Here is a 24,396-nt window from a genome sequence, read left to right as displayed (position 1 = left end):
GTCCCCAGGGCGGGGGGTCTCCCTGTCCCCAGGGCGGGGGGTCTCCCTGTCCCAGGGGCCGTCACCCGCCGTGGCTCTGCAGAGCCGGTGCCTTGAGGAGCCACAGAGGCTGCGCCTGGAGCCGCGTGGTTTGTGAAGCTTGTTAGATGCAGAAGAGTATGTTTGTCTCTGCTTTAACACCTTTGTGCATTTTCCTCCTGAAGTCTGTGGTTTGGTTTCACCTTCTTCTTTTTGTGAACTTAAAGAACTGGAGAAAATGGTTTGGGAGGTAAAGATGTTTTATTTTCAGAAAATGAAAAGTGTCCTTAAGTGTCTCTCTCTCTGTCTCTCACATCCTTTTCTCCCTCTCTTCCCTCCCCTTCCCCACTACTCCCCTTTCCTTCCCAGGCAGAAGGTTACCAACTTCCTTGTCAGGAGCAAACCACTGTAATAAATTTTGCAGTTCATTTAAAAACACAAACTTCGTCTTTTTTGACTGTCTTTCTACCCCTCCTGGCTGGTGTTTCCCCAGCTCCCCGTGGGCAGAGGAGCAGTGCTTGGCTCCTGGTGCCCACTCCTAGGGTGCTGCCTGTCTTTGTGGGCCCGGGACGCTGTGGCTGCGGGATTCAAGGCATCGGTGCCTCAAGGTCTGGTAAAAAGTGCTGCAGGGAACTGCCATAGTGACTCTGAGCGTGTTTTTCAAGCGAGCTAACGAATGGCAACATTTATCTTAGCAATTATCTTAGACTTGGATTGCTCATGTAGCTCTTGGTGGTTACCATGGCCCCTGGCGTGGCACACACCATGGCAGGGAGCAAAGCCGTGGCAAAGCACAGAGCTCTGCCACAGCCTCTGACATAGATGTGGTGACTGTCTGTAAGATTTCGGTGCTGGGGGTGCCCCAAGGCCCACCCCTCCCTGACTCTGGCAGCTGGAGGTGCTTGGCTGACTCCAGCCAAGTGACATCCACACACCAATCCCACCTCCTGCCCAGCACAGGGCAGCTCCAGGGCTGCAGAGCCCAACACGTAAACACAGGCTGGGCAGCACACGCTGTGCTGGGATCAGGGAACACGGGGAACACAGGACAGGGCACAGGGGAGTGGGCAGTGCCCTGGTCCTTGCACTGCAGCCAAACCCCTTTGCTGTGCTCAGCTGCACAGAGCCACTGCATGAGCCCCTTCCCTTGGACACAGTGCAACAGGGAGAGAAGGTTGCCTTTAAAATCAGCATTTACTGTCATCATAATCAGCAAAAACCCACCACGTTGTCTGTGCTCTAAACACTACGGAGGTAACAGGAGAACAGGGAGGGAAAACAGAACCCAGCTGGGAGGGGCCACACCAGCCAGGCAGGAGCTCAGGCAGGCGCCCAGGCAAGAGCAGGGAGAGGATTTTTGTCATAAACAGCAGAAGATGCTATTGATGTCAGCTGGTTTAGAAAAGGCCTGGAGCCAGCTGCTGGCTTCCCTAGTGCATGTGCTTCCTATGCAGCCTGTCCCCAGCCCTGCCCTGGCACAGTGATGTGCTGGGCTGGCAGTGGGGCTGGGGAAGGCAGCCGTCCTCACTGGCACGGAGCATGGGCACGGCTGCCACGGGCACAGCTGGGCTTGTTCCCACCCCACTGCTCCAGGTGCCCAGGCTAAATGAGCTCTGTTAGAAGCAGCAACAAGTGCACACAACCACGCTGCCAGTGCTGCCGGTGGTGACAGTGACATGGGGCACTCCCCAGGCCAGCCTTGGCTGCCCCGGCAGAGGCTGCATGAGCCACAGGGACCCCCAGCACAAGTCCCTGCTGTTGGCTGCACACCCAGAAGAGAAGCAGAGCCATCAGCAGCAGCAGACGAAACCCCACGAGACCCCACAGTACCCCAGTCCTGCCTTGGTTTCACCTGCACATGCTGCTGGGGAGAAGTGCAGGTAACAAGGACAGCCCTCCGGGGAAGCCAGTTCCTCCAACCTGCCGTCCTTCCCGACTGTTGGAAAACCCTCAGTGTTGTAGGCTTGTCACCCAGAAACTTCTCAGAAACCTAAAGCAAAAGAGGGACAGTCTCAGCTGTGTTGGCAGCAGGGGGAGGGCAGGGGTCCCTCCCAGGGCAGTGGGAGCATGAGCGGGGTCCCAAAGCACAGGGGCAGAAAGCACAGCCCAAACCTGCCTCAGGACAGAGCAACGGGTGGAGGTGGCACTGGTCTGGCACAGCCTGTCATTGGCAGAGCTCTGCCATCCCAGAGCCCCCCCTGCCCCTTTGGGGTCTCTGTAACACGGTCCTTAGGGCAGGGAGCCAAAGCAGCAGCCATGCACAGGGCCATGGCTGTAGGAGAAACCTTCCCTGCTCAGTCACCAGCCTGAGCACAGCACCCGCTGCTGAAAGCACGGGAGGATGAGCTTTAAAGGGGATTCAATGGAAATACCAGCACTGCCATGGCAGGAAACGCCGATGGCAGACGGGCTGCACCTCCTCCACAAGGGACCCGCTGCCCATCGGGAAGGACCGTGGCACCAGCAGTGATCCCACCACAGGGCAGCCCAGCAGGGGCGGCACAGGGGGGCCCTGTGCTTCTCCCCACGACACTCAGGCGCTTGCCTGGCTTTGAATCCCAAAGACTCATAAATTCCTTATATTCTGAAACCAATCTTGTTTAACGCAATACAGCGAGAGTTGCAGAATTACTCAGTATCGATCAGAGGAAGGCTGGGCCGTGGAGACAAGATCCACGTTGCTATGTGTGGCTTAGCAACATATAAACGTATTCAAACAGAATAATGAAATTATCGTGGGGAAACAAAGCAGCCATCACTTGAGGAGATGGAGGATGTGGAAGCCTCTTGGAGCCCTTGTTTGCCAAGACAAGGAAGATGGGACTTATTGTTTGTGCAAATATGTGAGCCCCCCCAGCCATCCCCTGCTCACAAAAAGGGTGCAATGAAGGCGGCAGCACTCGCTGCACAGGGCAGCTCTGTACAGCTGGGCTGGAGCTTGTTACTGAAAATACTCTGTGAGCTGAGCCCTCGTGGGGGGTGCCCAGATACTGGGAAGGGGAGAGCCCATGCCTGCCTCTGGCCCCAACCATGCTGCAAAACTCCCCATTTCTCTGGTTCTGAAGTTAGCATGGGATTTACCTGGGTTTTATCCACCCTCTTCCTCATCTCCTACCTCCCCATGGACCCACTGGCCATCTCTTGAGCTGGCAGTCAGTGCCATGCCCACAGCTCTCAGAGGAGCATGGCTGAGGCCCTGGAGTAGACTTCCCTGGGAGATTGTGAGCACACCCATGGACTGTCCCCAGCTCTCCCCACTGCCCTGAGGGGCAGCTGGCTCTGCCAGAGGATCTGCTGCTGGCAGCACCATTTTCATCAGAGTGGGCTGGCAACTTTGAAATAAAGATACCTGAGGAAAATATGTCTCTTTTCATTAAACAATTTGGGAGACAACAACTAGAAGAGGGGATGGTGTCTGAGCTGAAATGATCTGTCCCTGTTCATCAGCAAGGTCTTGGTTTTGGATTTGCTGACCCTGGCATCTCTTACCCAAGATCTCCACAGCACCTTGCTCTGTGAACAAGCTGTGAAGGCAGAGGCTGAGCTGCCCTGGAGTCCCCCAGGCACCCCTGCAGCTGGGTGCTACGGCCTTTTATTATCTGCTGTAATGGCTGGAAGCACTTGTGGCTGAGCCTGGAGCGGGGCCGGCACCGGCGCTGCGCCGCACGCGGCTCCACTGCACGAGTGCACAGAGGAGAGCTCTTCTGGTTCAAGATCTTCTCCTTCACCCCGGGCTGAAGGACTGCCCAGCCACGGGTACCTTGGCCCCGGGGCCAGGTGGAGCAGCCGCTCAGGGGGCTGGTGGGGGTGGGCACGCACAGCACTCCCTGCACAGCACTCCCTGCACACCCCGCCTGCTGCCACGGCCACGGCAACCCAGCCCAACCTGGTGTGTCCATCACTCTCCAGGCAGACACGGGCCTTTAAAAACACACTGAGGGCCTACCTGAGAAAATAAACCCAAATTTAACAACCCACCTATTTGCACAGTTGGAGTTTAATAACATATGTGGGTCATAAAATATCCAGGAGCAGGTGAGGGTGGGTCAGAGCACAAATGCATGTGCTGGGTGCAGCCCTTGCTGTCTCTGAGACGCTGCTCCTATGCCCGAAATGCTGCGGCACATTTACTCCTGGGTGCCACCATTTCTGCCTTTCTCACGTGTCCACTGGGAGGAGGAAAGCTGCACTGCTTCTGGGTGGCATCGTCTCGAAAATAGTCTGAGGATGCCCTGCTTAAACACTTCATGTGGATCAAAATCAGAAACCTGCTAATGCACTGCTTCCCTTGACAAAAGAAAATATCACAATGCAGAAAAAATATGATCATTCCTCACTGCTCTGTCTGCCTGAGGGGCCCCATCCAGAGGCTGCACTGGCAGTGCTGGGAGTGCCCAGCAGCTGTTGGTAAAGAAAATAAAGCTAAATATGCTCCATTTGTCTCTTGAGGAGCTGCAGATTTGCCCAAAGCCAGGCTGGGAAGCCGAGGAGGGAGCAGGGAGCTGTGGCTGGCTGGCCTCTCCCCAGTGCTGCTGTCGAGCAGAGGTCTGGGGCTTAGGAGGGATTTCTGGTTTTAATTTTACCCACCTCCATGGTGACATTGGCCTTTCTACAACCTGAAACAGAAGATGCTAAATGGCTGCTTTTAAGCTCATAAATCCAGCTCTGTCTGAACACCCCACCTTCCCTGGCTTCCCTTCTTTGGGATCATGGCACTCCCAGGACCCGCCAGCACTTTCTGCCACAGCCGCTGGTTTAAAATACCCCAGGGCAGCAAAGAGCTGCTGCCACCCCTGGAAGCAGCCTAGGCCCTGCCCAGCAGCAAGGGCAGGTCCCTGCTGCACCCCAAGGAGCTGTGCTGGGTGGTGCAGGCAGAGAGCTCAGCATCAGGTACCTGCAGGTCCCCCCTGCCCCTCTGATGCCTGTCCATGCCTGTGACCCGCAGCTCTGCTGGCACAGAGGAGCCCAGGGAGCCATTGGGCAGTGAGAGCTGGCCCAGATGGGCAGCAAGAAAGGTGCAGAGACATGGGGAGAAACCAAGGGGGTGCCCAGAGACAGGCACCCTCAGCTGAGCCACCAGTGCTGCCGGGACAGGCAGTGCCACTGGCAGAGCTGCTGGGGCTCCATATTCCCCCCCCTCTCCCTCATCTGTTCAGATATCCCACCAGCCTGGCCAGGACAGGACCCACCAGGGCAGTTTGGAAATAAAATGATTCTTGAAGACTGAGCAGAAACCAGCTGCTCTCTGGACAGCCCTCCACCACACAACCCAGCATCAGCAGTAACAAAAATGACGGAAAATGATGTGGGCAAATGTTACCTGAGGATTTGAACGCTGTCAGCTCTACGGCCTGAAAGAGGGGAGAACATGTGTTAGCAGAAGGTGCAGGTCTGACTGCTTTGCTGCTGGTCGCCCCTCACCACACACCCTGGGGCCAGGTAGGGCTCCCCAGCACTGTCCCACCCCTGAGCCACCACCAGGCTGGGAACCAGAGCCTTCATCCCTGCCCCGAGGGAAGGGCCCCTGGCAGAGCTGCGCCTCTCAGCAGCGGTGAGCTGGCACCCCGCTCCACACACCCACTCTAGGGACCCTTCCAGCCCTGTGGTGACCCACCAGGTTGGACAGCATCCTGGAGACCACAGGAGAATCCAGGAAAGGAGGAGAGGGAGCTCTGTCCCTCAGTGCTGTGGTGGAAAGAGCCTGCACAGTCTGTGCTTAGGGGCTGGTTAATGCTCTGGGAGATGTGAAATTCCTATTCCCAGTCCAACAACAACAAATATCACCAAACAACATTTAAAAAAGCTGAAACACGAAGAACATCTCGTCTGTGTTTGTATCTTCACTCGCTCAGTGTTTTGTCATTTTAAGTGTTTTCAAACGTTTTTAAGTAGCTGCTTCTCTTCATCCAAACTATTGTGCAGCTGCCAGTGACATTCTGAATCCGCCGCTCCTCCAGCGAGTGCCATGACTCACTGAGCTGGGGAGCAGGAAAAACAGCCCTGGCTTATATAAGTGACGAGCACCGACAGCAGCCCCTGTGCAGGCAGAAAGCAGCCCCCAACCAGCACGGGGTGGCACCACGCGGGGCACAAGTGTGCCCACCACCCCTGCGGTGGGGCTGGGGCCGGGACAGACCCTCCCAGTGCCAGCCCAGCACCACGGGGCTCACACCGACCCCGCAGGGGCACCGGGAGCTGCCGTGGCACCGACACTGGCACCGGCACAGCCTCAGCCCTGGCTGCACCCACAGTAGGCAAAAAGGAAACAAGCACATTAAAAACATGTTTATGCTCCAAAGATACAGCAAAGCCCTCGGTGACCCTCACATGGTGGGAAGCACTTGCTGTCTTTGCCTGCTCAGAAATGCCACGGCCTTGGCATTTAGGAGATCTGCTGTCTCCTAATGCCCCTGCCTTAGGGAACTCGGGCCCCTGGGCTAATCCCTGCGTCCCACATCTCACATCTGGTGCCAGGAGCTTAGCCCTGGCCCCAGTTCACACAGCCAGCACCTGACTGGCTGGGAAAAGCATCACCTGCTTCCAAGTCCTGGTGTTGTTCAGCACACAGGGAGGAACAGCATTAACCACAATATAAATCATGAGAGATGGAAATATGGATTTTATTGAGTGGCTTCAAAATGATATGCCAGCTATAGAAGTATTATCTATTGGATAAATAAGAGCTGTCTATGTGACACAGGTTTTCAAAGGATAAATATTAGAGAGGGAAAGAGAGATCCTTCAGTGAGAGACTCATGAAAGTAGTGTTGGATTTTATTCTGAGGAAATTACAGCACTTGTATGTCAAGTGCACAAGGACTGATGATCATTTCAATAGTGGGAGATGGAAGTGGCAGTACAGTAGTCAAATTTAAATTGTTTCCTGCTTTAGGCCATGCCTTGTTGAGCTCTTCATCCCTCTGCAGGCAGCACAACCCAGCCTGCCCTCCTGGGACAGAAGCAACTTGCCCAGGGCAGGGACAGCAAGCTCCTGCTGCCTGATTTAATTTGCTGTCCCTGGGAAAAGTCTCCTGCCTTGATCCATGCCCACCTCAGTTTGGTGCTTCATGGTTCAAATTCACTGGCACCTTCTGTTGCTGCACAGCCCTGCAATAACCACCCCCTGCCATGGCAGTGGGGCTGGCTCCCCATCGGCTCAGGGCTGAGCCCTTGCCTTGGAAATCGGCTGTTCTGGGGCTGCCTCCTCTCCTGCCCTTGGAAATGTGCCCTCCCCTGCTGTCCCCACTGCCTGTCCCTGCCCAGGCCAGCCCCAGCTCAGGGGGCATCCCCACAGAACTGCTGTGCTCTGTCTGAGGGTGAAGGTGGAAGGGTAACAGACGTTACATACCGGTCTCTCAGGTGACATAATTGATGAAATTCCCACGGGAATTTTGGCTCCAAAATTTCCTACGGGGTGAAGCAGCACAATGAGTTTGGAGACCAGAGAATAGAAATATTCATACTTTACAGGCACCAAACAGGTTATCTGTACCATTGCACCCACAAACTGGTTGGAGAATACAAAACACTTTTCCCCCAAAGCTAAACCCCCTATTTCCTACTGCCACCTTTGCCTGTCCTTCTGCAGAAAATTCATTGTAAGACACAAACACGGATTTTTGCCTCAGGAGAATGCAGGGCTGCCTAACATGCTGACAAGCCTCCCCACCTTCAGCAGCAGCACCAGAGCCAAGTGCTCATGTGGACACAGAGTGCAAACGAGTTAACACAGTGCCAGGTGAATGGGCACTGAAATTCAAGCCTTGGGAATAACAGTTTACTGCCTGTCATCACACAGCCTGGGCTAACAGTGACAGCAATGCTCCCACCTCTGTTGGTGATGTTCACTGGAGGGGCTTTCTGCGCAGGGCTCGGCAGGGCACTCTCAGCTGCAGGACCCAGCTTCCCTGTCTCCCAGGAGGTCGTATTTCTTGGACTTGATAAGTAGTTGATGGGATGAGAGCAGTTCTGTAATCACAGGGAAGAGACACAGGACAGTGAAAACTGTAACATGAGTCTTCACTAGATCCAGATCCAACTTTAAAGATCGATTTCATCAGCACTGTGGACTTTGGCTCCCACCCTGCCCTGGCACAGCAGGCTGCTGCCTAATTGGGATAGATTATCTTTGGGTCCGTGCTGTCCAACAGGACTGCAAAGAAGGGAGACAAAAGTTAGAAAAAAGACTTCTTTCCAACATAATCTCCTCAAACCAGACCAAAGACACAGCTGGACCCTTCTCCAGCGAGTGCCCAATGGATGAAGGGGCAGCAGGGATTCCTTCCAACTTACTGTGAACGAGAGGGCCTTCTTCTTGTCTTTCATCCTCTGGATGGCATTCCTCACCTGGAGCAGAGCAAGGACATTAGAGAGGGCCAGAGCAGCTCTATCACAGCAAGAGATTCTCCAGCAAGTCATGGAGAAAAAGCAGCCACTGTTCCAGAAGCACAGTTGGGGCTGCCTGTTGCAACTCCTACAAACCCAGCTACCTGTGAACTGCTAATTAACTGTTGCTGTGATGAACCCAGCCAGGGGCATATCTTACCTCACTGTTATAGATTGCGTAGACCAGGAATATGTACAGGCCCTGGAAAGGAGAGAGCAGAGGAGGGGTCAGAGATGTACAGCTGGTTTGTGCTCCTTCAGTGGAGGAAATGGGTTTGGTGAGCACTGGAATGGGTGAGACTGGCACAGACGGAGGGCACAACACAGCCAGGGACAGCCTTTCACACTTGAGATCGGGCTCTTCACAGAGGGTCCAAAGCAGAGACAGACCCTGCCCCACCCCCTCTTCCTTCTCCCCCCCCCCTCCGTTTCATCTGGGGGGAGTGGGCATCTCTCACCGGGCACTCCACTTCCCAAGCCCAAAGCTCTCCCACACTCCCATTCACTCATGCATGTGAAATCCCCCAGGAAACACCTCCTGTTCTCAGAAACAGAAACCACCGGGAATTAATTGCTAGGAGAACTGAAATCTGGGAAGCAGCCCTCCCTTTCTGCCGAGCACTGACCCTGGGGGGCTTTAGCCAGCCTCCCACAGACCATGTGCAGGATGATGGGATGGTTCCTCTGTCCCATGCACTGACAGACCACAGCATGAGACAGATCCTCTGACCCAAACCCCGTGAGGATGGACCTAGAGGTTTTGCTCAGGCCCAGTCTGGACAATCCTTCCCTCTGTCACAACAGGGCTATGGCAGCACAGTCCCAGCCACCCTCCCTGCTCACCAAAGCAGTGGTGCCTCTCACACACTGAGGACCAGCAAACAATGACACGCTCAGCCCAGTCCGGACCCAGGGCAGGATGTGCTCAGGGAAAGCACCCAGGCCAGGGTTGGAGTGAGCACTCCCTGGGGGCCACAGCCTGGGGCTAATTACAGCTCCAGACCAGCGATTTTGGCCTTAAAGCAGCCCTATCTAGCCCACCAGATTTATGTTATATCTGTGGGGTGTTTTGTTATCGCAGCTAGATAAATCAGCTGCAGCAAGAGATGCAATTCATCTTGTCTTCAATGAGCCTTGCTCTCATCTGCGAGCTCTTGGCAGGCGCAATGGTAGCAGCCCCCTGGCACCGTGCCGTGACCTGTCCTTCAGCCAGCAATGCTGGTCACTCCCCCAGACCAGATTTCTGGCCAGGCTGCCAAGGCAGGTCTTCCTTGAAAGAATCATTCTGGATGAGCGTGGGGAGGGGGGAGCGGAGAGGTCGGCTGGGAGGAGAGTGAGGAAGGAGAGGAGGCCCAGCTGCAGCGGCGGGAGCGGAGACGCGGCTCTGGAGGAGCCCTCTCCTACCTCTGCTCCCATCCACACTTCCACCCGCCTGCTGTCCTCTCCCAGCAAGGCCCACCATGCCCTGGCCCTGTGGTGAAGGCACAGCACGTGCTGGGACCCTCAGAGTAGGATGGATGCTCCTGCCTGGTGTCCGTCTGTCCAGCAGCCACGTCCTGTCTCTCCACACACCCAGCTGGGCACAACCCCACCGCCTGCTCCACCCTCCCTGGTGAGCTGCCTGTGAGCCCCTGCCCTCAGCCAGCCCCAGGACCATCCTTCCCGCTCTCCAAGTGCCAGTGGAGCTGACAGGTTTTACCAACACTGTTTAACAGCACTGGGTGCTTGGCAGGGTGCTGGTGCTCCCACCTCCCAAATGGGGCTGGTCCCAGCCTCGGGACAGCCACTGCAGCCCCCTCTGGCACAGCACCACAGGCTCCCTGTTGCTGCTCAGTCCCTGGCTGGATTCCTGCGCTGCCTGGCTGGAGAAGGAGCTGTCATGTCTGGTGTGGACGCACAGAATAGCCTTGAAGACAGACAAACAGAAAACAAACAAACAAACAACCCCAGCAGCAGATTCTCAGGACTCGAGTGAAGAAACACACTGGCCCAAAAGGGAATTCCGAGGGATCCATAAGACAGTGAGCAAGGGGGCTGAAATGGCTTTATTTTAACTCTGCAGCTTCCCACTAGCATTTCTCCTCTGGGGTAATCTGCAGATTGCCCTGAACTTGGTAATGAAGGGACAGAGGCAAAGGAGCACAGCAGAGTTGTGCCTGTCCACACAGCACTGAGCCTGGAGTTCTCCTGCTCAACAACCCAAGCATGGCATGAGGAGGCACGGAGAACTGATGCTATATTCAACTCCCATTAGCACAGGCCTCCTGCCACCCTTCTGATATCCTTAGGAGAGGAGATGTGGAGAGGCTCTGGCCTTGGAACACCCATCCCAGCACCGACGGATGTGCGCGAGCAGCACCCGGCCCTGGAGCAGCGCCAGCCACAGGCAGAGCATCCCTGAGCAACCACCCAACTTGTGCACGTGGTGATAATGCCTGGATTCACCCCTGCAGAGCTGGCCAGTGCTGTGCTGGGACCGGCCAAGTGTGCCAGAGGGAAGCACCGTGAGCTCAGCTGCTCCCTGAGCAGGAGCCAATTCCTATGGAGCCCAAAGGAAAAACAGGGACACGGGTGGAAAACTCTTTGGATCCCAGTGGTTTGGAGAGTAGTGCCCAGTTGTTCTCTTGACTTTGATGCCCTGGAGTAGGATTTGTCATCAAGCACTGGGCAGGGGACCCTGAACACCCAGTGCCCAGAGACAGGAGTGACCCTCGGGCACTACTGATGCAGGCATAGCCTTAGCCCCGGGGGTGGGACTGAGCCCGTCTGTGTTCCCTGCTGGCTGGATCCCTGCTGCCAGTATCTGCCTGCAGAGAGCTCCATGTTCCCCTCGGACCGTGCTGGGAGCAGTGGTGTTTGGTGGTGTTAATCAGTGTTCAGTGTTTCTCTAGCTCCATCTACAGCTGCCTTCTCTCGAGCTTTGCAAAGCTTCTGCCGATGCTTTGAATAGTAGGTGACAAGCACATGTTCCAGGACTTTTTGCCACCGTGAGTTTTAGCTATCCCGAGGTCCTGGGAACAGTCCTAGCTCAGTGCAGAACTGAGTGCTCCCGGCTGCTGGGACTTACACAGTTTGCTTTGCTCTCTTAACCACACACAGGCTGGCTAAAGCTTTAAAGTCTTTTGATGAAAACAGTAAACTCAGAAGTAAATATTAAGTGTTGCTTTATGCACCAGGGTTACTTGCTGCCCCACGGAATTCCCTATTAACATAAACTTATTAACAACATGACTCTGAAATATGGCAGAGAGAAGCAAAGAGCCTTGAAAACGCAGCCAGGTGATGCTACCAAAAAAGGAATAAAGAGGCAGAAGGAGATGACATGACTCACCCAAGGTCTTGCAAGTCAGAGCTAGAAACAGCCCCCACACTTGCAGATGCCCCATGTGAGGTTCTGATCACCAGCCCACGTCTCTGTTCCACAGAACACTCCTGCCTCCCACCACATCCAGTGCAGCTCCACTGAGCACTGGGAGCATCCCAGGTGAGTGGCTGCGTGGCTGCAGACAGCACGGACTTCAGGGGCAAGGATTTTCAGTCCTTGAGTCTCAGTTTTTGCCCGGTCTCCCTGCAGTAAAGCTGAGCTCCAGGGGAAGGGAAGGTGGCTCTGCCCCTACCATTCTGGGGCCATGACCTCTCAGCACGTCTGCACAGGAGCCAGATGGGAAACACTCCTCCCAGAACACACACCATCTAAGCTGCAGCCAGGCACACTGTGGCTGGACATGACCTTTGAGACCCTCTCCACAAACAGCCCCGCTCTAACAGGGATGGTGGCACCCACGGCCCATGCCTGTCCTGCAGGACAGAGGCAAACAGCAGGAGGGGTGTCTGCTCCATCTGAGTGCACAGGTATCATTTTAATTACCCATTAAAGGGCAAATAAAAACTCTAATGAAGCTCCCTGTGAGCATGTTGGTTTGTAACTGCCATTTTGAAGCCACGCTGGTGTCAGAAAGAAGAAACAACAGGAGAAACAACATTTGAACTGGAAAGCTGTGGCATCAGTAGGATGCTGCAGAGACTGGTGCTGAAGGGTCACTAGATGAACAAGGTGTCCAGAGTGGTATTTCATGTCTTGGGAGGATGAACTGAGTTTCCTCAGACAAAATAGCACAGAGGCTTGGAAGGCTGGGCTGGCTTCAGAGCTGACAATTGCCCGTGGCTACGAGGCCAGGTAAGTCCACTGAAGCACAAGAAACTGCAGGTACCTGCTTGGCTGTGAGCTGGGGATCCACCTGGTGAGGACTCACCTGGAGAGAGTTCAGCACGATGGAGACATAGGCCCAAATGATGCTGAGGTGGACGAGGACCCCACACACCCAGGTCAGCCCCAGCACGGGCAGCAGCACCAGGACAGGCTTGGCCATGGCCCTGGCAGGAGGAAGAGCTCAGGGTTACCCGGGCACATTTCAGAGATGAAACACTAACAAGACAGTAGCTATGGACCAAATTCCTTTGCAAAGAAAATAAGTTAAGATGGGAAAAACCAAACATTTCATCTCCCAGCCCCTAGCATGCCCCCCTGCTTTTGTTTTATCACTGCAAGTTAGCAAGAAGGGAGCTCTTTGACATCATTTGCCATGAGGAAACAGCTATTTCCCCCCCGATTTCTGCTACAAGGCGAGCTTCTGTATTTGTTTTATTTGTATATGGATGTCACCCTGCCCTCCAGCAATGCTCTATCTTTGTGGTTCTGTAAATTTGGGAAAATTTATTTATGCTACAGGGGAACAATGCGTGTCTAGCAGGGGTATCCGGCGCCAGCAAACAACAATAAAGATTCACAGGGGATGATAAAGGAATCACTCAAGCAGCAGTTTTTTAGAGGTCTCTCAATATTGACTGATTACAGAAGTCTGCACTGCCTCATTCCCTCTGTGTGTAACCCCCACCAGCCTTACTTTCAACCCACCAAGTCCCAGGCTTGCACTGCCAAGGGTCTCCCATCCCAAAGGGGTGAGGTTTAGGAGTGTGAGTGCAGATGGAGTCCAGCACTGGATTTCTGAGGCAGAAGGTGCTGGCTGGGCTGCTCAGTGGCACAGGCATTAGAGCAGCCAAACTGCCTCTGGGTGAGGCACAGCTACCCTGGGGGAGGGAATCCCTTCTGCCCTGACTCCCACAACTCACAGTCTTTCACTTGGCCAAGCTTCTCTGGGCAATCTGGGCCAGGGCCTCACCACCCTCACAGGGAAGAATTTCTTCTGTATATCTATCCCTGCCTCAGATATTTCACAGCCAGAGCAGCCCCTTCCCTGCTCACCATATCTGTGCTCCGATCTGGCTCTCCAGGCTGCTGTTGGGTGTCAGCATCTTTGATCTCCTGCGAGCACTGGACACTGTCACCGTCACCACCCGGAGCAGCACGAAGGTGTTCACCTGCCAGGGAGGAGCCATTGCACACAGGGGCTCAGCTCCAGCAGGGGAGACGTTTTCTGCTGGGAGTTAGTGTCAGAACTTGGGGAGAAAAGTATCAGTACCAAGAAGGCAGTGAACCAAAGACTTCACAGAGCTATTTATACACGTATGAAATCTAGAAAACTTATCCCGAAACTTTTCCTACGGAATGTCTTCCCTGTTAAGTGTCTATTCAGGATCTCCTAAACACTGCCCTTTTCTCTGCTATGTTTTGTATAAAGGTATTGACACTACTTCAAGGATTTAGATGTTCTCATAATTAAATCAGACCTCTAGCTAAGGCAATGTCACAGTCAGCCTACACATTTATCTGCATTCCTAATTGAACAGCCAACACAAGAACTGGTCAGCAAAATTTTCTTCAAGCACTTTTTCCTATCAAAAAGTTGCTTTGATTAAAGAGATTTATTTGTGTTTTGAAAGTCTGTATAAAGCATAACAACATTTTTCCTATGGAAGCAGCAGGCACAAGCCCTGTGAGCTACACCCCTGAGCAGGTGCTGACACCCCTATCTCTGCAATGCTTTTCTAGAACCAGACCCAAAGGAATCACCCCTTCCCAGCAGGGTTTGGCACTCACAGCCAGGATGAAGAGCACAGGACCCACGAAGGCCCAGATGACGTTGGTCTGCATGTTCAGCCAGCAGTGGTTTGCTGCCACGTACTTGTTAAAGGAAGTTGCAAGGGTCACCCCCACAATAAGGACTGGAAGACCTGCAGAAAAAACCACAGGTTAAACCCCAGGAAAAGCAGAGATGCTCCACACAGGGCACTGTGCACCAGACAGTTGCTTCAAAGCCCCCGTGACCAGACACGCTCCAGCAGGAGCCTCCAAAACCCCACGAGCAACATCAATTCCTGCAGCTGAAATCTGTCCTGGCTCTGCAGGGCCAGATTTACAAGCTGTCAGCATCATTCTCTGAGGTATAAAGCATTCCAAGTCCTGAGTCCTAACCAAAGCAATTTACTCTTTGGATTGCTTTTTTAACAAAATGGACAATCAAAGACATAAAACAATCCAAAATACTTGAAGTGGTTGCCCAGTGCCCAACGAGGCGTGTGCTCTGTGAGGAGCATGGACCTTGAGAGGCTCCTATGATACAAAACTCAGCTTGTTCAAATGAATTCTATGTCCCTAAAGGGCTCCCTCAGATTAAAGGGTGGTAAGTCAGGAAGGTATTTATATTTTAATTACTAGCAGACAGTAGAGATGCTCTCCAAGAACAAGAACATACCATAAATCTCCCCTCCCTTTTTTTTTGTGTTCAACTCTTGCATTTAGAAAAATAACAGAAATGCTGTTTAACTTGTACTCTAAGACTGGCAATTTGACACATAACTCAAGAGAGCCTCTGCAGAGCAGTGGCACCCAGCTCTCATATTAAATGAAATCAAAGATTTGGGAATCTCTCCTATTAAAACTTTCAATAGACAAAGAAAAAGAACATTTTCCTGAGGACCCAAGCAGAGGAGTGTGCAGATACCCCAGCCTGTCACGTAGTAGAACTTCATTCTCCTGTCTTCACTCATGTTGACTGCTACCACCTTGCTCCAGAGGAGAAGCCCCTCTACCAGCATCCATGAGAAGGCTGCCATGAAAAAGAAGTGTAGGAAGGCAGTGACCATGAAACACAGCACCTGGAGAGAAATCACACAGCAGAGGACTCAGAAGGGGACAGAACTGTGTGCTGCTGTTCTATAACTACTTAAATTTCCAGAAGGATTTTTTGGTCAGAAACCAAGTGTCAGAAAAGCAGTGAATTTCCTGAGGGATTGCACAGTGTATATATAAACACAGAGACACAGTTCTAGGTGCCAGTTACAGGTAATTAATGAAAGGGTTTACACTTCTGTTTGCTCTGACAGTGGTGCTGGAGCAGGCCTGGCCCTGCTGGTGGAACAGGACATTCCTGCTGAGCTCACCTGGTTGCTCTTGGCCAACTCACTTAACATGAGCAGAGCTTCTCCTGCAGCCAATGCAAAGATCAGGTTCTTGTGCACTGTTGTCCGTTCACTCTTGGGGACACTGAGGAAGGAGAGGGGCAGCCCTGAGCTGCAGCCAGACAAAGGGGTGCCCACGTCCTCCCTGCCCTCGCTGGGCTGTGCAGACCTGCCCGGGTGACCCGTGATCTCTCTGCCACTCACTGCAAAGACTGGAGGGAGCCACTGCTGTGCTCACAAGGCAGATCCCCGTGCTAACCAAGTGACACAGAATGGTTGGCAATAAAAGAAACAGTCTTTGCTTCATTTATCTTATAAAAATTAATTCTAGCAGAGCAGCTTTTATGGTAAACATTGTTAGTCACGGATAAAAATCTTGCCACGAGCACCCAGGTGTGTGCACAGCTCACATGAGCATCTCCACAGAAACAACCAGGGCTGCACCCCCTCTCCAACCACTCCCCTGACAAAGGTTCTGAAGTAAAATACCAAGCAGAAAATACAGAGATGGCTACAAGTGCCCAGACTTTTCTTACCGAACCACCAAGAACAAAATGAAGGTGACTATCAAGGCACAGAAGGAAACTCCACATCCAATAAAAGTCAAGGTCTGCAGTGTGAACTCCTCCTTGGCGGTCATCTGCTCCATGCCATGAAACAACAGAAGGCACAAAGCCCCATCTGAATTAACCAGACTGCTCTCAGTCCTGGCATCCACCCCACAGGGTGGCAGAGAAAGGCTCCTCACATACCTGCAGCTCATACACCTGCAGCAGGATGGCAAAATTCGTGGTGTGGTTGCAAAAACAGGCAGTGGAGTCCTGGAGAGACGTCACCACAGAGCAGCCAGCTGTGGACCACATCCCACCAGCATCTGGGCTAACAGAGCAAAACCAGAGAGAACACACGGAAATTACCACCCACTGCCACAGAGGGCCAAGGCATGAAGGGAATTTCATTCTCCCAGAAGAAGGAGTGTTGAAAGGAGGAAGATGAGGGTATCAGAGACAGGTGTCAATATGAACTTCCCTTTGGCTCATCCTGTGTCTCAGCAGCTTTGCCTTATCCAGCAGGCACGCAAAGGAAAATAGATCTAGTGTCAATTCGTGCATTAAAAAGCAGAGGTCAGCCACCACAGCTTCAAACAGAATCCAGTAATTGCACAGCTCTGGGAAGAGCTCCCTGTACAGCCCATTCACTGAGAGCATCCCTGGGCCAGGCATGTCTGACCACATCCACCAGCCCAGCCTGCCACAAACCCTGTGCAGTGCCACTGGTCTCTGGATCCTCAGGACAAGCCAGCCTGTCCAAGTCATCAGCAAAGATCCCCATCTGAATTTCTGGGGCAGGAACCACAGCTGCAGCAGGCAGCTCTGTCCCTACTGGCAGCACTGCCCCTCTGAGCCTCCCCAGTACCACGGGAAGGTCAGGGTCAGGGCAGCGCTGGTGGGACCGTTTGGACAGTAACCAGCTGCTTCCAAAAACACCCTCTTCCCACCCTCCCCAAACTGATCCATGCCTGTTACAAGTCTGGGACCGTAAGGAGGTTTTTTGCTCTTGAATGACTTAATCACCAACCCATAATATATCACAGCCTCAGTGTTCTCACTGTGGTGACATTCAGCAAAAACACATCCCAGTGCCAGGCAGGATTTACGAGGCTGGGAGTCCTGCGTGTCTTTGGGCCATATATCTTGGACCAACTCTTCTTTGTCACAGGCAACAATCATAATTAACTAGGGCTTTCCATTTTAGTTATAGATACCTCATTAGAGGTCACTCTCTTGTGAGTGACTTCTCCAAAGGAAACCTTCCCAGGGGAGCACTTTGCTCCAGCAGACAGAGGATGTCAGCGTGCAAAGAAGGCAAAGAATTCCAGATCCCTACTCTTACCATTACATTTATATTGTGGTGTTTGGTTTTCCAGTGGAAATAAAATCTCATAAATCTGGGGACCCAAACTGAAACAAGGCACCTGAGGCTGAAGTTCCAGAAGGCACAGATGGGCCACACCAGCATATCAGGCAGGTCCTGCAGGCAGAGAGGGGAGAGAGGTCACACAGCCACACAGATGTGGCTGCACGCAGATGGTTGCAGTTCACTCACTGGGCTGTAACAGGCTCTGCCAGCACAGAACAAACCCCTCCCCAGGGACACAGGAGTCAGGGGAAGAGCCCTGGGCATGGGACACCCCGAAGTCCCAAAGCTCTGGGGTGCTGAGCCATGGCTGGGAACAGCCGGGTCAGGCTGCTGGGAGGTGGCTGGGGAGCACAGCCCCTCCCCGGGGTACCCAGACACGGTGCTGGAGATGGTTGGGGAGCACAGCCCCTCCCCGGTACCTGCGCTCGGTGCTGCAGGCGGTAGCGCACGGACGTGCTGATCTCCTGGTAGTTGCAGAGCAGCGTGGATGAGATCACAGCAGTGCCCACCGCAGTGCTCACGTACCTGCCAGGGAAAGGATGCCGCTCACAGGCACGGGAAGCACAGGGCGTGCTGAGCAAATGGGATCTCACCTCCCACAGGACAGATCACTGCTGGAGGGAGTCAGTGCCGCCTGGGCACGGGGCACAGTGTCCCTTGGGACACCCGGCACACAGAACCCCCCCAGCGCGGGAGGTGACCCTGCGGACAGGCACTGCAGCATCCCGGGCGGTTCAGCCGGGCACAGCTGGAGGCGCCGGTGCGCGGGGATGTGCGGGGATGCGCGGGGATGTGCGGGTGGCCATCCCCACCTAGTGTTCGGAGCTCCCGCCGCTCCGGGAGCCACCAGCGCCACCACCTCCAGAGACACCTTCTGCCCCAGCCAGAGGGGACCCTGCAGCAGTGCCCAGCCATCCCAGCAGAGCTGGTCGCCCCAGGGGAACCAGAGGCACACAGGAGACACCACGGTGCATCCCGACACACAGGCAGCACCAGGGCTGGGGTGGGTCAGGGTGGAGGTGACCCCAAAATCGAGGGACTCAGAGACTCAATGCAGACTTAGAAATGAGCTCTGCCGTGCTGCTGAGGACAGCCCTGGGGCGCAGGGGGTGTGTTCCACTCACTTGTATCCCCCGTCAGAGGCAGCCACGTGCTGGGACACAGCAGTGCCGGACAGGCAGCGCTGCAGGGCCCCGTAGCCAAACCACAGGTTCTTCATTGTGACCCTGCGGAGACCTGGAGGGACAGAGCATGGGGGCAGGGAAAGGCACACAGCTCTGGGCACCACTGCCCTAATCTTGGGGTGATACTGGAGGCCAGAACACCCTCAGCTCCAAGCCGTGTCTGTAGAGAGGCTGTAGATAATCTCTCCCCCACAGCCCATCTCCCTGTCACCAAGGGCTTTCCCTCCCCACACTTCTCCAGACCACATGTCAGGGCAAACAGTTTGTGCCATTAAGGAAGGTGCTGCAGAAGTCCCAAGGGGATACCCAGGGAAGCTCAGGTGTCATAACCAACCTCTGGCTTTCAGTCTTTGCATTTCTTCTGCAGGAACCTCGATGAAGTCATGCCTGCCCTTCTCGACAGTCTGGACCACATATGACTCATCACTCAGCTCCTGCCCGCTCAGCTCCAGCTCCCTCACCTCCATCCCTGGGCAGGGGTAAAATCAGGTGCTGAACCAGGGTTCAGCCTTCCTCCAGAGCTACTGCTACAGCAAAGTACCACAAGGACACTACAACCCCAGCCAAGACCCACAGCGGCAGCAGACAGGTCCCTTTCAGTGCAAACCATGTGCATCTGGGCTCAGCTTCTCCCATGTGAGAGGTGCCCCACACTGTGCCACTCCGCACAGGGAAATGGGGAGCAGGCTGTAGAATTAGTAACAGATGAGCCAGAGGAGGAGTGGACTTGGACTGGGAACCAGACAGGGTGACTGATCTGGGTCCTGGTGAGATACCCCCCCAGCTCTAGCAGTGCCACTCACCAATATTCCTGTGCTGGACTGTGATCCTTGTCCTCTCTGCAGTCAGCAGTGGGACTAAGAGTGACACCATTCTGTCACAGAGCTCAACAACAGCCATGGGCCCTCTGACAACCTGCACACAGAGAGAGAGCAATGGGAACCAGCACCTGCACTGCCAGCTCTCCCTTCCCACAGCTCACAAGGGTTTTCTTAAATGTTTGGTCCTTGGCAGAAAAAAAGAGAAACTGGGACTCAAGGCTTTGGCTTTGCTCTTCTGTGATTTCTTCCCTACAGGATGTTCCCAATTCTTTCAGCAAAGAGACAAGGCTGGCAATGACAGAAATTTGCTGGTCTTTATAAAAAGCCCTTAAAACAACATGGAAATAAATAACTAAATAAGCACATGACATTCAGATTGCTGGTGACACCATTACCTGGCTGACCGACGACCACGTCCCAGTATTCTGCTCTTCCAGGATTAACTCAGTCACTTCCATATAATACTGGCCCAACTGCTCCAACATCTCCAGGTCATCTCCCTCCTGCACTTCCACATCTGAAACTTGCTTTAGCAATTGAAGCACTTCCAGGAGGTCAGAGGGCTCCAGCGTGGACATTTCTCCTTCCCTCAGAACCGTTGCCAAGGCATCAAGAGCACCAAGAGCCACAGAGAGGTTCATGTCTTGGACACCACTCGCGAAGAAGCTGTCAGGAACCTGCCATGGAAAAGATGGTTTAGTTCAGTGCAGAGCCCTGACTCTGCCTGACCATCAGCTGTGCCTTGGCAATTCCCTTCATGCCCGTCTGGCCAGCCAGGCATATCCTGGGGAAGGGATCCCTTGGCCAGGCTCCCAGCCTCGGTGGGACAAGTCACCTGAAGCAACACTTTGCTTGTTTGCTCACAGCATGAGTTACAGCTGTATTGGTCACAATCTCCAACAGCAGATCAGAAAAGGTCACAGGCACAACTGCTGGCAAAGTGACCTCAAACAGCAGCAGGTGCCAGCACGTCCACCCCAACAGCTTCTCCCTGCTCTGGGTGTCACCTGCCACTGCTGGGGCTGCAGGACTCACCACAGACCTCGCTGCAAGCGTGTTCACATGGCTGACAAGCGAGTGGCTGGACTCCAGCTGGGCTCTTTTCAGTTGCCAGTATGCATCTGAGAACAAAACAGAACCAGAAGCAAAACCATTGCCGTGCTGTCCAGCAGTGTGGTTAACACATGCCATGTTCAAAGCCTGGGGAATGGTCCTCAGATGGTGGCTATGTCTGCAGGACAGGCAGGACAAGGAGACTTCACAGCTGTATTTTATTTCTAGCACCAGATCCCATCTGGACAGACAGTTTGACACTCCTTTTTCTGCCTTCCCCCATATTCCCCCAGCCAAGGAGTCTGGGTTGGGAGGCACTATACAGCACTGCATCCAGAAGCCATGGAATGTGTAAAACCACTGCTCAGCTGGGGAATAGCAAAACCTCCTGTCAGAGCACAGGCAACTGGAGCAAAGTCCCAACTACAGCAGGGTTTGCATGTCATCCCTTCAGAGCAGTCATGAGGCCTTCCCAACCCTGGGCATCACCCCATCCTGGACCTCCAGGAGTGCGTGTGGTGGAATAAATAACTAACAGATGCTGTACCCTTTCTGTATTGACAGATGAAAGGCAAAGTCTGCAAACAAGATGCATAACTGAATCCATTGCTGCCAACTTCCAAAACTCGGCATTCCTCGACAGGCCCTGTGGAAACACACACAGTCAGAAGGGCCAGGTCTCCCAGGGACATGCCACCCCCAGTAGGTATCCACAGCAATATCCTGCAGCAATCCACAAAGCCCAGTATGACAGACACGGTGGGCTGCTCCTTAGGTGGCCTCAGAACCAGAGCAGAGCAGAGCCGGGACTGGGCTCAGAAATTGCTCCCAGCTGGTACCCCCTCTCCAGAGGGAACTGGGAGAGGGCAGTGCCAGGTCCTGAGTTCATGACTGATCAGTATTGTCCCCCCAGCCTGGCTGAGAGCCCAATTCCTCCCTCCCAGCAGAGCAATGAAGCACTGGCTGCAAACCCTGGGGAAAAACATCCCTGCCAAGGAAGTAGAAGAGGAATCCCATTATTAGCTCAGGACATCTGAGCAGCTGTCTGTGCCAGGGGCACTGCAGGGCTCTCCAGTGACCAAGGGTTTTGTGATGACTGTGACTTCAAGTACAACCTGTAAACTGTACACATCCAGCCCAGCTCTGAATGTGCTGCTGCTTTTCTTCTCCAAGGAGAAACATCATTCTACCAACTGCACCAAATTCCCTCTCTAAGGATGGGACTGGTTTCTCGGACTGTCCCTGTGTGCTGAGTGAGGGTAGTGAGTCTCACCTGGGCAGAGAAGCTGGGTGGTCACTGTCTGAACGGAGCTCTCCAGCTCCAGCGCGTTTGAGCTCCACCCAAACACAAGGTCCTGCTCTGTGACCCAGCACGACCGAACCTTCTCAATCTGCTCCGTGCTGAGGACTTTCTGCCAGATGTGTAAGTCAGTGATGTTCCCACTGAAGGACTCCTTCGCCCTGAAGGTGCCCCCCAGGGAATCTTGGTCCTGCCCAATGATGAAGGTCCCCTGGCCGTAGATGGCTTGGGGGGCAGCTGGTCCTGCAGCACACAAACCACTGGCAGATGCCCTCCTTTTCCCATCGGCATAGATGGCCCAGGTCCCGTTTTCCTGCTGCCAGGTCACGCAGAAGTGATGCCACTGCCCGTCGGCACGGAACACGGGCAGGTACGGGGAATGGTGCCCATGGACTATGAGAGCAAAACGGACAAAGCCTTCCTCGTCCATGAAGCCCCGGAGCTGGAACTCGTTGATGAAAGCTGGCACAGCGTAGGAGAAGATGGTGGCGATCTCCTGGGTCCTGGTGTCCCACTGCAGGTGGGCACAGGCTGTGACAGCAGGCAGGGCTGGGAAGTCAGAGAGCACCTTCACGTACTTTGTGTCTGTTTTGTCTCTGAACACCAGGACTGGTACGCTGTGGCCTCCTAGAAGGAGACATTTCAGTCAGCATGAGGGAAGAAGCGAGGGCCAATAAAGTCACAGTAAAAAACAAATGAAAACTTTTCCAGTCTGATTTTTTTGAATCCAGCAGTAAAGAAACAAGTGTCCAAATAGCCCATGTCCACTTATACTCACGTCTCCTCTTTGGTTTGTGCAGGACACCATCCCTTTCCTTCAGCCAGACAGAACCTGTGATGTGGTGGGACTGCAGCAGTTTGCTGAAGGAATCTTGCTCACTGTGCTGGGGTTCAAAGAGCAGCTGAGCAAAGTGCTGCTCACAGTACCTGTCAGCATGCCACCAGTCCAAGGCAGTGGCCACATACTCATATGTGTGTCTTGAGGTCTCAATCGTGACAGGAGCAAAACCTGGAGAAAGACACACAATGTGGGGAAACAGGAAGCCTCTCCAAGCCACCTTCGTGCCACACACGGGGTCAGTCTCTCACAGCATCCCCAGGCAGTTACAAACACTGCCTGGTGCATCCTGGAGGAGCTGATGGCAGGAGCTCATCTTCCCATCCAGCCCTTGGGCCATTCAGTGGGTACAGTGTGACAGACAAGATCAGACTATATTGGACCTAAACTGAGGGACAGCTCAGAGCCTGCTCCCAAAGCAGCCCCCTGGCCCAGGGCTGGAGCAGGGCCCCCTCCTGTGGGACACACAAACCATGCCGAGCTCAGCCAAAAAGAAAAGCTCACTGTGGTTTGCCCAGGGATGGCCCTCAGGGAAGCTTGTTTAAAGCAGTTATGAACAAACTAATTTTCTCATTTTATCCCCAATTCCCAGCTCCTCCCAGCTTCTGCACTTGCAGATGCAATTTGCAGGCACAAAATAACCTGTTTTGTTTGCAGTTGCAGCGGCACACGGAGCAGCAGCTGAGCAAACAGCCTGGCAAATACTCAGCTCTGCAAACAGCATTTCAGGCACAAAGCAGGGAAACAGAAAAAGTTTCTTTACCTTCGTTTCTGCCACTGGACACCTTTTATTTCTCTGTGCTGGATGTTGCTTGTAAACACATAGAATGCTGATAAAAACACTAACCTTTAGAAGTCTGGTTCTTGGCAAGGACCGCAAAGGCAAGGAGACTCCTGGACAGACTGACCTGGTGGAGAGGGTGTTGTAACATTCACAGAAACATTAATACTATCTCAAATACTGAAATTATAAAAATTACTGTAAAACTCACCAGAAAACTGAAGAACCAGGAATCAAGTCTCAGATCTCTCCTGAACATGTTGACCATGTGGAAAGCTTTCACTCTTTGCTGGAATAAACAAAATATTACTGGAGATGCACCGCAGAGACAGAGGCATTCTGCAGAAAGGCAGTTCCCAGACAAAGCTGCTTTCCTCAGAAAGGCTTGAATCAAAAAAGAGAAGACAACTCCCTCTGAAATACCTGTCCTGGGTAGTATCCCATCCAAAGAATTCCCAGTTCTTCTTGAAGAATGCAAGGTCTCAGTTTAACATTTGTTTGCAGGATACAAAATAATTAAGCATAAAGCATACAGATGTGTGATATTTATGAACAGGCAAGTTCACAGAGCCTCTTCATCTGCATTAACCAAATAAAAAAGCCACCATAAATGGCATCATTAAATGGTGTTGCATCACTGGCAGTTTTTCTTGTCGCTTTTAAAACCTGCGTGAACAGAGCACCAGAACAGACCCTGCAGAGCAGTAAGTCCAGCCTCCATGAGCCCAGACACACAG

At 53.4% G+C, this 24,396-nt stretch overlaps 1 protein-coding gene across 1 annotated transcript; it reads right to left on the bottom strand.

The window, feature by feature from the left end:
• Positions 1-362: 362 nt before the first annotated feature.
• Positions 363-24,041, bottom strand: ADGRD2 (adhesion G protein-coupled receptor D2). Its single transcript, XM_039382442.1, has 25 exons — positions 23,871-24,041; positions 23,726-23,786; positions 22,819-23,049; positions 22,014-22,667; positions 21,288-21,386; positions 20,723-20,808; positions 20,083-20,364; positions 19,670-19,781; positions 19,201-19,335; positions 18,807-18,918; positions 18,102-18,207; positions 17,738-17,793; positions 16,515-16,641; positions 16,299-16,402; positions 15,745-15,847; positions 15,306-15,459; positions 14,402-14,535; positions 13,667-13,782; positions 12,657-12,777; positions 8,564-8,605; positions 8,311-8,364; positions 7,848-7,986; positions 7,367-7,425; positions 5,339-5,369; positions 363-2,008 (listed from the first exon to the last, which is right to left on the bottom strand). The coding sequence occupies exons 1-25, from the start codon at positions 23,925-23,927 to the stop codon at positions 2,001-2,003; spliced, it is 3,183 nt and encodes a 1,060-aa protein (XP_039238376.1). The 5' UTR covers positions 23,928-24,041; the 3' UTR covers positions 363-2,000.
• Between the last annotated feature and the right edge of the window lie 355 nt (positions 24,042-24,396).

This window comes from Pipra filicauda, unplaced genomic scaffold, assembly GCF_003945595.2.
Source record: "Pipra filicauda isolate LSUMZ 115617 unplaced genomic scaffold, ASM394559v2 scaffold100_size2392355_pilon, whole genome shotgun sequence".
Taxonomy (NCBI): Eukaryota; Metazoa; Chordata; class Aves; order Passeriformes; family Pipridae; genus Pipra; species Pipra filicauda.
This window is presented reverse-complemented; position numbering and strand designations above follow the sequence as displayed.